The sequence below is a fragment of the Podospora pseudocomata genome, chromosome 7, assembly GCF_035222375.1.
Source record: "Podospora pseudocomata strain CBS 415.72m chromosome 7, whole genome shotgun sequence".
NCBI classification, from domain to species: domain Eukaryota; kingdom Fungi; phylum Ascomycota; class Sordariomycetes; order Sordariales; family Podosporaceae; genus Podospora; species Podospora pseudocomata.
The window spans coordinates 1548755-1563314 of record NC_085891.1 but is presented as its reverse complement, the minus strand read 5'-3'; the positions used below and the strand labels follow the sequence as shown (position 1 = coordinate 1563314).

The following is a 14560-nucleotide window of genomic DNA, read 5'->3' as shown; positions in this document are numbered from 1 at the left end:
CCAGGTTGAGAATCCGGTCGCGTCACGAGGAGCAAAGTGAATCCAGGTTGAAGAAAAAGCAAAGCGAAACCGGTGCGAAAAGAAAACCAGAGAAAATCCTTGGCTGTTGTTGGCGAAGAGATCTAGTCAAGCTACAGAAGAAGAGGATCAAGAGACAGTATTTCTCATCAATCTTGTTTTCCTCCACTCTGAGCTGAGCAAGACATGTCCGGGTGTCGATAGCAGTGTGGTGACAGAAGGTCCAGGGAAGTCCAGGGAAAAATCCTCGTCGATGATCCAGAGAGGGAAGAAAAAGCAAGTCCAGAAAGGTGCCCAAGGTGTGTTCGAAGAGAAGCCATGCACAAGTCAGCGACTTGTGATTGCATGAAGTTGAAGGTCCTCGCTGGCAAAAGAAAGTTGTCCATAAGATGAATCCAGTGTCCGGGAAATTCCAGTGCGCAAGTCCTGTCTGCGAAACCTGTTCTTTTTCAAGTCCTGTGGTCCTGAGAGAAAGAAGAAAGAGAAAGCCATCTCCATGTTGTCGTCCTGTTGCTGTCCGAAAAGAGTGTCGAAGTCCGCATGGCAAGATCCCTCAAGCGGCTTGTCGAAATGTTGGCGAACTGTGTCCGAGACTTACTGATTGAGCTTCGAAAAGCTTGTGTAAAAGTAACAGTGATGCAGTCAACCCAGCACGAGTGCCAAGTCTGACTGATCTGAGTGACTCGGCTGAGACACCATCCATCCAGAGGTTTGTGACGAGAGCTCCGTGGCAGTAGTCCATGGCAGATGAAATCCGGGGCATCCAGTTGGCGATCCATGTGACGTTTGTGTCCTTGGGAAGAAATCGGTCTGTGAAACGCTGTCCCTGGGTTGCAAAAGTCTCTCGTATGTCCAGATTGATTGATCGATCCATGCTCATGGGGCGTCTCACTCAAGACCTGGTCCAAGGCAAGATGTTCAAGAACAGGCAGAAATAGAAAAAGGAAAAACATGACTTGTATCGCAACATGATGTGAAAAGCCAAAAAAAAAGCACTATGGGCCTCCCAGGAAACAAATGAAAACAAGCGTAATATACCTCGAGGGGGTGTGAACCTCGTCCAGTTCAAGATTGTGGGTGTTGTAGCCAGGCATGGTATCAGTGGTCCGGGGCATAACCGTGGCAGACATTCCAGACGGCAGGCAGAGTATGCGGCAATGCAAGATGTGAGCTTGTGACTGCTCTCTAGACAACGACAGCAATGGAGGCTTCCAACGTGTCTTGTCCGTCTTGGGGAAGGATCCAGTGGCAGAAGGAAGAGTGTCCTGTGGGGATAGAAGTGGTGATGGAGTCTTGGGGAGACTGGCGTGGTTTCTGTGTGGAGGCAGAGAGGAGCGGTGAGGTGTTCAGGTATATAAAAAAGAGAACCAGTGAGGAAGGATGGCGTTAGGTTGGGCAGTAACGATGAACGATGGCGGGTCTCGTTGGGCTCTGGTGTGGAAAGAGTTCTCTGGGGGGAAAGGACAACTGTTGGGCAAGGAAGGGGCGCGCGGGTTTTTAAATCTACGCTGTCATTCGAAGACAGGCTCGTCTTGTCTGATGAGACCCCGCTCTGGCTGTTCGCTTCTCGTCTCGGCACCGTCCATCGCAATGTTTCCTGCCGCTTCCTTTCTGCACTTTTGCTGCGACTCCCTGCGTATACCTGCGCGTCGCTGCACCGCGCTGCAATCTCTTCGCCAATCTCACACGAGAACCTCATCAGAGTCGGCCGGCTCGACGGCCTAGTGCCTCTGCAGTGATGCGTTGGCATTCCGTCTGATGCAGCCTGTCCCCTGCTCATGTTGCAGGCTAGCTATCACCACCTCTGCTGATAGGCCGGAATCGCTTCAAGAGCCCCGCCGAGCAGACCAGAAACAGGATATCCAACCAGTCGTCAGCGGTGTGCGACGCCGTCATGCAACTATGGCCTATGGAAGATGCAGACAGGTCCTGTGCCAGCTCAGCTTCGACCTGTCACATTCACTCACACTCCCTTGACATACTCCTCACCTGTTTGTTGCGGGATATTCGGATAATCCAGATCAAATCACTGACAGCCTGATGACACAGATAGCGAGAGAAGCACCGATAGGACAGACGCCGTTGCCGCCAGTGCTGCTGCTCGCGCGCTCTTGTTGAAGGGTCACCAAGATCGAAAAGACCACTCACGCAGCAAATCGTCCCCAGATTGCCGACCTCATGGAAACCATGCTACGACCCCGCAGTGCTCGGCGTCGTCATGTCTCAGGAAACACTCTCGGCGGCATGCTGCTGTTCAACAGAAGAAGAGGGGTTGTCTTACCATTGCTGTCCACCAGCCAGTCGTCTACAAGTGGGCCACGATAGCCAATACCAACCAAGCTCACCTGCTTGGTGCCTCGCTCTCTCGTGTGAATGGACAAGAGCAAAGGCGCCTGCTGTCAGTTCAGTCTCGCCCGGTTTTGGTTCAGAACCTGGATATCCAAAAATGGAAATCCTGTCGTTGACCGGTCATGATGGGAAAGCCACCACGGCAGCTGGACGAGTTTTGCTTGGACGTCGGCGGCGATGATGGTGGTGCTCTCAATCGGTTCTGAAGGCTCTGTGATGGGTAATCGTTTCGGCTCTTCACTCTCCCCTCTCTCTGCCAACTCAGCAATGCCCAAACACGCGATGTCCCCGTACTTGGTCGTGCTTTGGACATGCAGCCGCCTCACTTTCGACGCATGCCGAGACTGCGAGATTGATGTTTCGTCCGAGGTTCCATGACTCAGTCACATCGAAGAGCAAAAGTGCATTTTTTTGTCGACATCATTGGAGAGCTCGTTCCTGATATGCACTGCTTGTTGTCAATCTCAGATCAGTTGCTACTACTGCAACGGTAGATGGAAGGGTCTGGATCTCACTTACACGGGACAAGAGATGCCACGAGAATACGCAACTGCTACATCTGGTCGACTGTGCATGAGACCCTCAAAGATATGCATCGACTGATTTTTTGATCGATCCGCAGTAGCCGCGATATTGTCGATGGGAGAGCGTACATTGATTGGGTGTCTGCGACAGGTGTCCTGAAGACCAGACCTCCTCATTGCCTGGCTTGATGTCGTGCAAGACATCTCGAGACTCAGCTGGATTGGCATCAGTCAGATACACAATGGCCAAAAGCACCAAACTCGCCCACTTGCTCGCCACATCAGCAACAGCCCCTCCAACTCATTGCTCAGTATGCAGCTAGGGTCTGATGTGGATGTCTGCCGGCCAAAGACGTTAACCAAGCGGCGTTCATCATACGGTTGTCGATGGGCGAACGAATCGGCGTCGATGGCTCGAGTATTGTTGACCAAGTTTGTCGATGGCTGGTGTCTCGTCCTGTCAACGACGGGGCCCTCTTCAAGTGTCCACTCCCGGAGATGTCGCCCGGCTCCCCTTTCTGCCATTCTTCATAAGAACAGACGTTGTCGAGGGCTGCAAGTTGGCACGTTGTTGGTCGGCTTCTTCTTCTTCTGAGCTGGAGTGTAGGATCCTTAACCCAAGGTCAACAACAGGTGTGGCAGCCCCGGAAACCAGGTAAGTAGGCGTGGCTCGGACCCCATCCCTCAGCATGTGTAAATCCTGGGACATCATCAACCTCCACAACCGACCCCGGATAAGACTCTTGCAATCAGGCTAGCCTTCCCCTTGATGCCTTGTATTCGAAGACCGAGTCCATAGCTTGGAGCAACAATTGATCAGGCTGGCCGACAAGGCTTGTCCAGGCAGTGTATTGGTTTCAATCTTTCTACAAAGCCTGGCCCGTTGTTAGATACCGCTTTCGGGTGACCATTGATGGGGTTACTACTCACTAAAGCGCCAGGCATCTGCTGGCCCTAGCCCTATCTTGTATCTTCAACGTGCTTCATCAGCACACACGCCTGCTCATGGCTCTTGGAAGTGCTCTTGCATGACCCAGGCGTGATCACAACTCGGAGATTTGTGCCACATGACGAAGAGCTGCCCGGACTCGGCGAGAGCCTCATTCCTCACATCTGACTGGTGGTATTCAAGGACCAAAAGTAAGGCGAGGCTGCAAAGCTTGGGCGACACATCACGCACCAAGCAAGCCCCGTGAAACATGGGATACTGCTACATCCTCCCGAGGCTGTTGTTGTCGTGTGATGGCGAACTGTTTGGGTTGGGGTTGGGGTTGGGTTTGTCGATTCCGAGGCTTTCTGAAAGAGAGGGGGACGGCAGATACGGCGGATGAAGGCTAAAATGTGACAGTTGATGTCTTCAACCAGGTGAACGGCATCCTGCGCGCAAGAAATCGGATTGCAATGTGCAGGTCTCCTTCCACATGCGGATGGAGGGCAGCCAGAGTGGTGCTAACTGGGACCTAGAGAAAGTTTTAGGGGGAAAAGGGGTGCCTCATTCCGCGGAAACAAAGTCCATCACAGGAAAGTCTCTGGAGAGCATCGGCGATAATTTACCTTACCTCGTCAAACAGACTTTTTCTCATCTCTCGCCAGGAGAAACAGCAACTCCTCTCACGAGGAGCGCGCATCATGATGACAGCAATGCGCAGGTGGTGGAAACCACACCAATCCATATCCAAGGGCTCCAAGAGGTCTCCATCCGGGGTTGGGGTCCAGAGGCTCAGGAAGTCCAAAACAGGGAATCTCTGGGTAAGGTTAGAAGTGAGTGAGAGGGTCCGGCCTGATCTTGTAAGTGGTGCCGGCGAGCTTCAGGCCCCGAACTCCGGGCCGTTCGGGGCTGAAGTCTTATCATCGCCCATCGGTGGGTGTTGTCGGGCTACAGTGTGGGTGCAAAGCACGTGGGGTGGAAGAAAAATGATACCTTGATTGAAGGTGATGTCCCCATCTCGGCAGAAAAAGTACTGTGTCAGTTGTCCGTCTTGGGCAAGGCGCGATGCCTCATGCCAAATTTGCATCCAGGACAGGAACAATGACGCGGGTGGCCTCGGCCATGGACCTCCTCTTAAGAAAAAAGTAGGCCGTGGGGGAGGATGGGAAGCGTGGGAAGGGGTTGTGGGGGGAAATGGGGGCTAACTGATGCCGTGTCAACACTCCAAGGGTCAGACCGGACGGCGTCGTCGACGGACCGGACGCAGTCGGGAGCGGTCAAGAAGCACTGCTGCGTGGCATCACGGCAGACCAGACGACGAGATGGCATGATAGGGCGGCAGCATGGTTGGGCTGGTGCAGCGAGACGTGTTCGTGCCCAACGTCAGTCGCTTCGATCGGTTCCCTAATCAGATGTGCCGCCTCGGAGAACAGGGAGCTTCCTGGCACCAATCACGACTGCCGAGGGTCTGGGCATTGGGCGACACCGCAGAGTTGTTACCCGCTTCGAAGATTTCCATCTGGTGCCCAACGATGCCCTACCGCTTCCCCGTTCATCGCATTGTGCTTGTCGAGCACCGGCGTCAGCAAAGTGCAGTATGGCAGAGTGCGAATGGCTTGGATCATGGCCATGGGCGTTGTGCGGGCGTAGACACCATTGGATGGCGACCGCATGGATCTTCCCATCAACTCATGTCTGGCCAGAGAAATCGTCACTTGCACCCGCTTGGTCGTTGCCCGACTCGCTCACCTCCATCTTCTCGAAATTCCATCATCCGGGGAGCGCCAAGCAACCAAAGTCACGAAGTCGGCCTTGTATGCGAGTGAGTGGTGTTGCGGGCAGTGAGCACCGGCTTGCTCCCACCCTTCCCATCCGGCTTCCCGGTCCATGTTGGGCGCACCGAGCGACGCGGAACTGAGTTGAACTGAGCTGCGTGTCAAGATTGTCATTTTCCATTCCACCGGTCCTGCTGTGTCGGCCACTTTGTTGTCAGTCTCGGTCGTGGAAGTGCTGCTCTCGCCACCCGGCCCCCTCCTCCTTGACACCAGCGCGGCCAGCGAGGGGGGATATATGTCTCCATCGTGGATCTGAATCGGCTTCGTCTTGTCGTTTGGGCTTCTCATCCGCCAGTCCCGCGAGGACACAAGTCTCAGCAAAACCGCACCGGCGACGTTGAAAAAGAGGAGCCGGAGCGATATTCCCCAGCAGCGCCCAAGCTAGACTCCGCTGCTAGTCCATGGTCAACCGCTCTGCCGGACCACAGCCCGATTGCCATTCGGTCAAAGACACATCCCAGTGAGGTTCTCGCCGCCCGCGTGGAGACCCTGATTTTTTTATGAAGACTTTTGGTACTCGGCCATCCAAGGAAATCCCGGCCGCAGGTTTTTTTTCTCCGTTGCCCTTCTGGACTGATTGCTGTTTACCCTCTGGCCGCGCCCTATCGCTCCGTGGAACCGTTTCGATTTTCTGTTTTGTATTTTGTGCGTTTTTCTTGAATTGTTTTCAGCAAAGAAAGCAACACTGCCACTTGCGGGTGAGCGAAAAAACAGACGACCCGGGAAGCCGCTTTTTGGAGATCCCAGCCGGGAGCAGGACAACTTGAAAAAAAAAGAGGAACCACCATGGCCCAGCCGGACTTTGCGTACCGTTCCTCGGCCGCGGTATCCAATGACCGATGGCTACAATCGCGCAGGTGGGAACAAGATCTCGAAGAACCCCGTTTTGCGGGAGGGAATGAAAGGACACGAACAGCTGACAGATGAACCCAAAGCCCGATATACAGTGATCAATATCACAATGGCAGGTTTGAGACGGGGAGCAACCCGTACCTCCCACAGAGGTAAGATGTTCAGCCACTCAACACCCACCTCTTTCAGCTTCAGGACAGCGAGAGTAACCGGCAACCTCTTTCCAGCGTGACTTACACACATGGAAACTCTTCTTCATACCACCTCCCAGCCAACCTTTCGCTCGGGAATGTCAGCCAGGTAGGGCGAGCCGCGGCTGAGTCGCCCTTTGCGCCAGCGACAGCCTTCAATCCGCGTATGACCCAACCGCCAAGCCAGTACTCGAGCCCGGCGCCACCATCTCAGGTCTCATACAAGGGCATGAATGGTATGAACGGCATGAACGGCATGAACGGTATGAACTCCCAGCCTTGGGATCACCAGAGGCAGTATCAGGGCGCCCCTCCTCAGCATCAGCCCCCACCACAGGGGCCATATCAAGGGAGGTACTCGCCATCGGGCTCCATGGATGATCTCATGACGTCTCCCAACATGTCCGACTACTCCCTGGAGAACTCGGCCATCGGAATGTCCCAGCCAGGGAACAAGAACAAGTTGAACGGAAAGCCACGATCGCAGCGACGTCCGTCGAACCGGGATGAGTTTGATGGGCCGCACCAGTTTCTGAAGAGACCTCCGCCAGAGTACATTGCGATGTCCGAACGAGACCTCCCAACTCTTCCGACCCATCTCCTTGTCCAAGAGCAGGATAGTGTCCTGACTCAGGTCAACGACCGGCTCTCGCAGTGCGCTTATGACTTTGTTGCCAAGTACCAGTTTCCGATCCCACTTACACAGGACATGCGACCCGTCGAGCGCCCGCAGGATCGTGAATGGACCGAGTGGGTGTACCTGCTGAAAAGGCTGGCAACGAAAAGGCGGATCCCCGCCCGGGTGCTGTACAACGGCCAGATCAAGCAGTTTGTGACGATTTTGGAGAACTCGTTGGAGATGCGACATGCGGCAAAGCACCAGTCTCGACCGCTGAAAGACGACCGGAATATTTTGCAGCTCATCTCGGCGGGCATCCAGGTGGCCAAGATCCTCAAGGATGCCCAGGCCATGGACTATTTGGACAGGCTGTATGTATCAACGGAACAGCAGATTCAAGAGCGAGCTGCTGCCGCGGCCGCGGGGAGGTTCCGTTGACGCATATGGCCCTTTATTTTTGGATTTGGTTCCGCCAGGAACTACTTCATTCCTTTTTTTCTCTTCCATTTTTTCCTGGGTTTTGGAGAAAGGATTTTTTTACCAAAAGAATTGCCAAAGGAAACCATGGACCTGGATCTTTGACCACCAAAAAGAAAACGACACCAAAAAAAAAAAAGCCGAAAAACAACGACAAAAATATTTTTGGATACTTGCTCCCTGCCCAGGAGGGCTTTTTGGATGACAGACAGACAGGCGATAAGAAATTGCGGGCTGCTCACCCAGAAGGGGTCTGCCTGCTGGAAACTGAAAACTGAATTCGACTGGACTGTATCGGGACTGGACTGGACACAAACAAGACGCACAGAAAGGGGAGGGGTTTGGGCGGGCGGCGACGGCGGCGGAGGGAATATATATACCTAGGATCTTTATTTCATGTTATTCGAGGGAACTTGTTTTTCATTTTCATCGCAATCTTTATGGGACGTTGCTCAACTTATTTCTGGTATTCCATGGACTCTTTTTTTTTTTTTCTTCCTTTTCCTTTTGTGTGTGTGGTGAATTGGCGATGCTGTTGTTGATGAAGAACATGATGAAGATGTAAAGAGATTATGGCGGGGGTATGTTGTTTGATATTTAACGAAAAACAGAGAAGTGGCGTGGGTGGACTTTTTTGCGTTTTTTATACCGTGGGTTGAGTGGATGATGGTTGTATGGTTGCTTTTTATTTATTTATGGTTTGGGTTGGGGTGGCTATCTGATTGAAATTTCCTTTTCTTCTCCTTCTTTTTTTCTAAGGTTGTTATTGTATTGTTGTTGTTGTTTTTTGTCTACTAGGGCTATTGATACTTGGGGTTGTTGTTTTTGTTGTTGTATGTATGTGAGGACGAGGGATGTTAAGGGGATGGCATGATGTATGATGTTTTTCTGGGCGGGAGTCTATCTGGCTTTTGAGAGCATTGTTTTGTCTGTTTTGTTGTATTGTGTGTGTGTTGGCGAGGAGTCTTTTGTAAGGGGGTGTGCTGGTGGGGTGGGTTGGACAGAGGTTGGGATGGCTATCTGCTTTTTTTTCTTCTGCGCTGCGCATCTTGAAGACTGGAGGGAGGTTATTCTGATTTGCTGCTTCTTTTTTACTTTCTAACTGCTGAGAGAGGCTATCTGACTTTTTGCTCTTGCTTTGACACTCGAAGACAGAAAGGGAGGTTATCTGCTTTTTTTGTTTTGTTTTGCTATTCATGTTGAAGACAAGGGAGTGGCTATCTGTTGTTGTTTTTTTGCTTTGGAGAAAGGAGGGAGGCTATCTGCTTTTTTTGCGCGTACATCATCACCATTGAGAGATGGGAGGTTACAGTCGTTTCTGCGTTTGCATGCCATATATATATATTATATATCTACTTGTTGTATGGAGGCTTTGATGAAAGAAAGCGTTTTATGGAGCCGCGTTGCTAACCTACGCTTTGTTTCAAAATCTGATACGTTTTTGTCGTGATACTCTCTGTCTCTTGTTGATGTTGTGCAGTGGGTGATGATGGTGACTTTGTGAAAGGTTACCTACCGTTACTTGAAGTGGTTACCGACGGTTTGGCTCGGGGCAAGGCAAGGCAAGGCAAAAGAGTCAAGGTATCAATCAATATGAACCTTGAGTGTTTTTCGTCATGATTGATAAAGTGCGTACACGACAGGTGGGCATATGATGCGAAAAGAGAAATGTTTTGTCTGAAATAAAGACGCTCGGTATGACGGTCGGTCGCCTGTTGTGCCACACCGAGGCCCATCGGTAATCGAATTGGGTTTAGCGCGCTTTGGGGGGGGTCGAGTCCTGGGGCTTGGCGGTAGGCGGGAGAGGTGCAACGGTTCGGTCGCTGATTTGGGGATAGCGGGGAGGCTGAGGGGTGGTTCATGCGATTTCGTGGGATGGGATATGACCTACCTTTCCTTCTTCCCCCACGTTTTGGAGAGAATATACAGTTTATCATTTTTCGAACTTGGGCAACGTATTCGCGGTCTTGTTGAACTGCTTTGTTGGGTGTATGTGATTTTATTGTGTGAGATATTGAGCGGACGAACACTTTTTGCGACTGCGACTGAATTGCCTGTACGAAGTGCCACGACGAGATACCGCCCCGGTACATATCTTGAACGTCTATCCAAGCGCGCGCGCAAAAACCCATCACGTATATCTGGCACCAACAAGAAGAAGGCTTTAAAAAGATAACGGTACATTCTATACAGCAGCCATGGCCTCGGTTGCCTCCGCCCCGGGAACCTCCCCCCTCTCGTCCGACTACAACCTCGATCCCGAAGACGAACAAGCCTTCTGGGCCGCCGTCCACACCACCATCGGCGATGGCACATCACCATCGCCGGTGGGCACCGGCGCTGGAGGGGGGAGCTTCATGACCAGTCCGGCAAGTCTGAGCAACAGTTTGGGCAGTTCGTGGGCTATGCTGGGGCAGACGAGTATTGGTGGTCCGGTGAGCCCGATCAACAGCCATGAACAGCTCAGTCAGGGGCAGGGGAGTAGTTACTCGGGGAGTTATGTTGACTTGGGGGGCGAGTTTTTGGGCGCGCAGGTCGGGGATGGGTTGGGACAAATGGGGGGGATGGGGACGGTGGGGAATATGGGAGGGGGTTTTATGTTTGATACAGGTGAGTACGCTGATGGGATGAGATGGGAGAGGAGGGATGTTGATGTGATAGCAGATTTCGGGTTGTATAACAGCGCCTTTGCGGGAGTTATTCCTGTGTTGGAGCAGCAGCAACACCAACACCAACAACAGAGCTTTCTTGGGATGGAAGGGCTAGGAGAGATCAACTTTGACACCTCGGCACAGTCGGGACCTTGGGAGCCGTTTAACTTGAGAGCCGGACATACTACGCAGACGGTGATAACGACAACACCAGAGTTGATTAACAGGCCGACGATTACTACCGGGCCACCTAACAACAACAACAACCTGGTCACCAGCGCAAACTCCAGCCCAGGGATTTTCGTGATTGAAGATCCGAGTTTTGATTTTGAGACGGTTTCACCTAGCCCGCCAAGTTATATCGAGTATACGCCTAGTTTGAGCCCGCCGGCGAGCACACCGCCGAAGAGCCCCGGGATGGTGATCCGGTGGGAGCAGGGGGTTGTGGTGCCAGAGCAGCAGCAGCCAAAGTCGGCGCCGATACCAGTGAGGAAGAGTAACAAAGGGCCATCGGGGAGTGCAGGGAATAGTTATCGAGTAACGAAGCGGAAGGCCAGCCCGACGGATTCGATGAGTTCCTCGACGTTGAGTGCGCGGCTGGCTGCTTCTCAGGGGCAGCTGCAGACTGCTTCTCAGGGGCAGCTGCAGACTGCAAAGGGGAAGAGTAAATCACCAAGCCCGACGCCTTCGAGTTCGGGGAGCACTTCAGGACAGGCCAAGTTTTTGATTGTGACGCCGTCGACAATTAATGCGCATGCTCAAAGTCAGTCGACAAATCCAAACCAGCAGAGCAATCCCTTCGAGTGTTTCGAGGCGTTGAGACCTTCACAGCGTGGGAGGAAGGGACCGTTGGCGACGGACACCAAACAATCTGCCCTTCAAGTCCGACGAAAGGGCGCTTGTTTCTGTTGCCATGCCCGAAAGGTCAAATGCGATATGGAACGACCATGCCGCAACTGCGTCAAGCTCACCCATCAGGTCCCCCAAGCTGTCTGCTGGCAGTTCCCCGACTTCATGCCTGTTCTGTTTCCAGATTTCATCCGCCGCCACTTCCGCAAAGAAGAAATCACCCAATTCATCGAAACAAACGTCTCCTCCTTCACCCTCGACGGCGTCGAACGCCCCTGCACAGTCGAGCTCTTCTCCGGCCTCGGCCTCTCCGCCCGCCTCCAGATCAAAGCCAAGTTTTTTACTCCGCGATCTCTGTCAGCGGACGTCCTCCGGCACTACCACCTCCAAACAGGCCACAACACCGTCGACCTCCAAGCCCGCGGCTCAGCCCCCATCGGCCTCGACGTCAAAGCCACCACCGGCGCCCAGAGAGAAGAACTCAAACGCAAGATCAAAGAGTACATCGCCTCCATCGTCTCCGAGCCAGAATACGCCTCCCTGGTCACCTCCAACCTTCGACACACCGACATACCCCGGAAAATCCTCTCCATCATCCACACCTACGCCCACAAAACCGACTCCGCCATCGTCAAGCGAGCGCTGGCGATCTACGCCATGCATTTTGTCCTGACCCGGCACCTCTGCCTCACACCCAACTCCATCACTTCTTTATCCCCCCTCCTTCCCCCCCTCGACCCGTCCAATCCGTGGGTCACACCCCGGTTGCTGAACCGCCAGCTCAAAGCCCTCATCGATGATATCCTGACCAGAGAAATGCAGCTCCTGTTCGAATCATTCTCCAAATCCCTCAAGCCTAAACTCCGCAAGGAATGGGCCCCTTGCCTAGCCGCCTTCTTAGTCCTCTGCCTCTTCATGGAAAGTGTCGAGACGGCAGCAGATAATTTTGTCATTTCTGACAATGAGATCTCTCTACGAAACGGGGAGAGGCCAACGCTGAAGAGGGGTTTCGCGCTGGGGGTGAACAGGGAGATTGAGCAGTTACCTTTCAGGCAGTTTGGCATCATGTTTCACATGGTGTATCAGACTTACTCGAGGGAGGTCAGCCAGAGGAGCTTTAACCCGCTCGAGGAGGGGTGGGTGGACGAGGCGAACAAGGTGGAGGATAAATTGCTGGGGAGGGAGGAGGAGGAGATGGTGAGGGGGTTGAGGAGGTTGATGAGCTTGGAGGATTATGATGCTTGTGAGTTTTTTCGTTTTCCTTAAAAAATGATGATGATGGGATGATGCTAACGGTGGGGAAATAGGGAGCGAACTTGACTTTTTGACGGCTGATCCAATCCTGCCAAACGTGGAGGAACACCCCTATCCAAGGGACGTCGGGTTCAACTACACGGGGAGGCTGGTGGCCAAGTTCTTGTTGAGCTTCCAGCAGGAAAAGTATATCATCGGGGAGAGCCCGTGAGATGGTCCATGAAGTGATGATAGAGACGGCAAGCATGTGATGATACTGCTGCCAGAAGAACACCAACAGCCAGCAGGACTGCTGTTGCAATCTTCCAGCAAGTGATGGTATTTTCAGGCGCAAGGAGATTTGAGTTTATGGCTTTACGCCATTATAAAAAATACATGAACACATATGGCACAAATACCCATCCTCCTCATGACAGCATGGGAGCATGGATCGCATTTTGGGCAGGCAAATCATAGATATTTCTCTTTTCTCCATGTTTGATTGGCAAAATGACACACACAAAACAAATCAAAAACAATCTTCATATCACATCAAAATGTTTGTCCGTTTTAGTCCCGCTGACGCACTTCAAGTAACCTCGGCAGCAGGGTGGATAGGACTGGCTGTCTAGGCCGTTGGTTTTCTCTTCCACTGCGAACGATAAAAAACTAGTTAACCTGGTGTGCATTGATTAAAGGGCACACAGGTAGGCAAATCGTGGTGTTCGTCTTTCCGTCTTCTCTCATGTGTATATGTGAAGGGGGGTTATGGGGATGTGAAAAAGCTTGCTGGGGAAATCAAGCAACCAAAAAGAAAGCCTCAAGGTGGTGTGCAAGAACGCAAGGCAACTGCGTTCCCTCTCTTGTTTGAGGGGGAAAACAAGAAGAGAGCAATTGGAGCCGAGCCCGTCCTTCGTGATATGAACGAAAGCCCGAGAGGAAAAATCGAGTCGCGAATGGCGAGTGGGCTGGCGGGATTGCTTGCTGAAATTGGTGATTGTTGGTTTGTGTTTGTTGTTCAGGAAAAGTTTCGGAGAGGGAAGAATTGGCTGGCAGAGTTTTTGTAGGAGTGGGAGAGTGGGGCGTGGGCTGCGGGTGGTCTGAGCTTTAGGAGTGGGCCCTCGAAAAGGTATTGCTGATAAGATAAGATCTTGATGTGGCACCTTCCCGGTTCCTGTCTCTGTGATGGTCTTTTCTAAGTTCGTCTTTTGAGGCGCGTCAAAATACATCATTTTGTATGCTGCAGTAATAACTAAATTGCTGTCTATTCCTGGACATTACTCGCCGTATCAGAGCCCATAACCACCTCAAAAGTCAATTATTGCCCTTTGTTCTATGCGAATCTCTTTCCAACCGCCCTATCCAAACCTGCCCCTGACCTCTGTCCCAGAAACCCAAAACTCAGTAGTACGAATAGTCATCCTCGTCCGTCTCATCCCCGCCAGTGTCGTACGTGATATCAAAAGTCCCTCCGAAGTCCCGTTTCATAGACTTTGATATCCACTCCACCTCGCCTTTGTCAAGATGCGCATCTAACTTTTGAGATTGTATTGCTATTCGGAGGCCCTTGCGGGGGTTGCCATAATCCCTCCGATGACTGATCAAGACGTCCAGAAACTGAAAGAAGCCATCCATTGTCAAGCGGGAAGGGCCGAGGATCGTCAACGACCGGAGCTTCTTAAGCCGGATGAGGTGAGCAAGATACTCGTCGGTGATCAGGTCGCCATCCAAATACAGCCCTTGAGATGCTCCAGGGACACGATGCTTATGGCAACATCCCGCATCGTGAATGTCGCGTTGGTATTTAGCGTTTTGAGCTTCTCAAGCTTTCCGAGCAGAGGGGCAAGTTCCGTGTAAGTTCATCAGGCGACGCAAATAGGTTATCCTCGATCCTCATGGTTAGGTTCTCAAGGGATGGTTGGTTTCCGATGAAATACTAAAAGTCCGATCTATTGAGCTTAATGAGGTCGAGGTTCAAGCTTGTCAATTCCATGACAGGAGAGTCATCCTCGATCATGCCGAGATTATTCTCGA

The 14560-nt window shown here is 52.3% G+C and overlaps 3 protein-coding genes across 3 annotated transcripts; 2 read left to right on the top strand and 1 right to left on the bottom strand.

Moving 5' to 3' along the window:
* Positions 1-2750: 2750 nt before the first annotated feature.
* QC762_0108580 (uncharacterized protein) lies at positions 2751-5050 on the bottom strand (the record flags this gene model as incomplete). Its single annotated transcript, XM_062884286.1, has 4 exons — positions 3822-5050; positions 3709-3766; positions 2887-3641; positions 2751-2805 (listed from the first exon to the last, which is right to left on the bottom strand). Exons 3-4 carry the CDS (start codon positions 3117-3119, stop codon positions 2751-2753), a joined length of 288 nt encoding a protein of 95 aa, XP_062739273.1. The 5' UTR covers positions 3120-3641; positions 3709-3766; positions 3822-5050.
* Positions 5051-5072: 22 nt separating this feature from the next.
* On the top strand, positions 5073-7754 carry QC762_706180 (uncharacterized protein; the record flags this gene model as incomplete). Its single annotated transcript, XM_062893468.1, has 3 exons — positions 5073-6511; positions 6590-6658; positions 6707-7754. The coding sequence occupies exons 1-3, from the start codon at positions 6441-6443 to the stop codon at positions 7752-7754; spliced, it is 1188 nt and encodes a 395-aa protein (XP_062739272.1). The 5' UTR covers positions 5073-6440.
* Positions 7755-9991: 2237 nt separating this feature from the next.
* QC762_706170 (uncharacterized protein) lies at positions 9992-12758 on the top strand (the record flags this gene model as incomplete). The annotated part of the gene is made up of 4 exons (XM_062893467.1): positions 9992-10403; positions 10458-11056; positions 11081-12536; positions 12601-12758. 4 exons carry the CDS (start codon positions 9992-9994, stop codon positions 12756-12758), a joined length of 2625 nt encoding a protein of 874 aa, XP_062739271.1.
* Positions 12759-14560: the final 1802 nt, after the last annotated feature.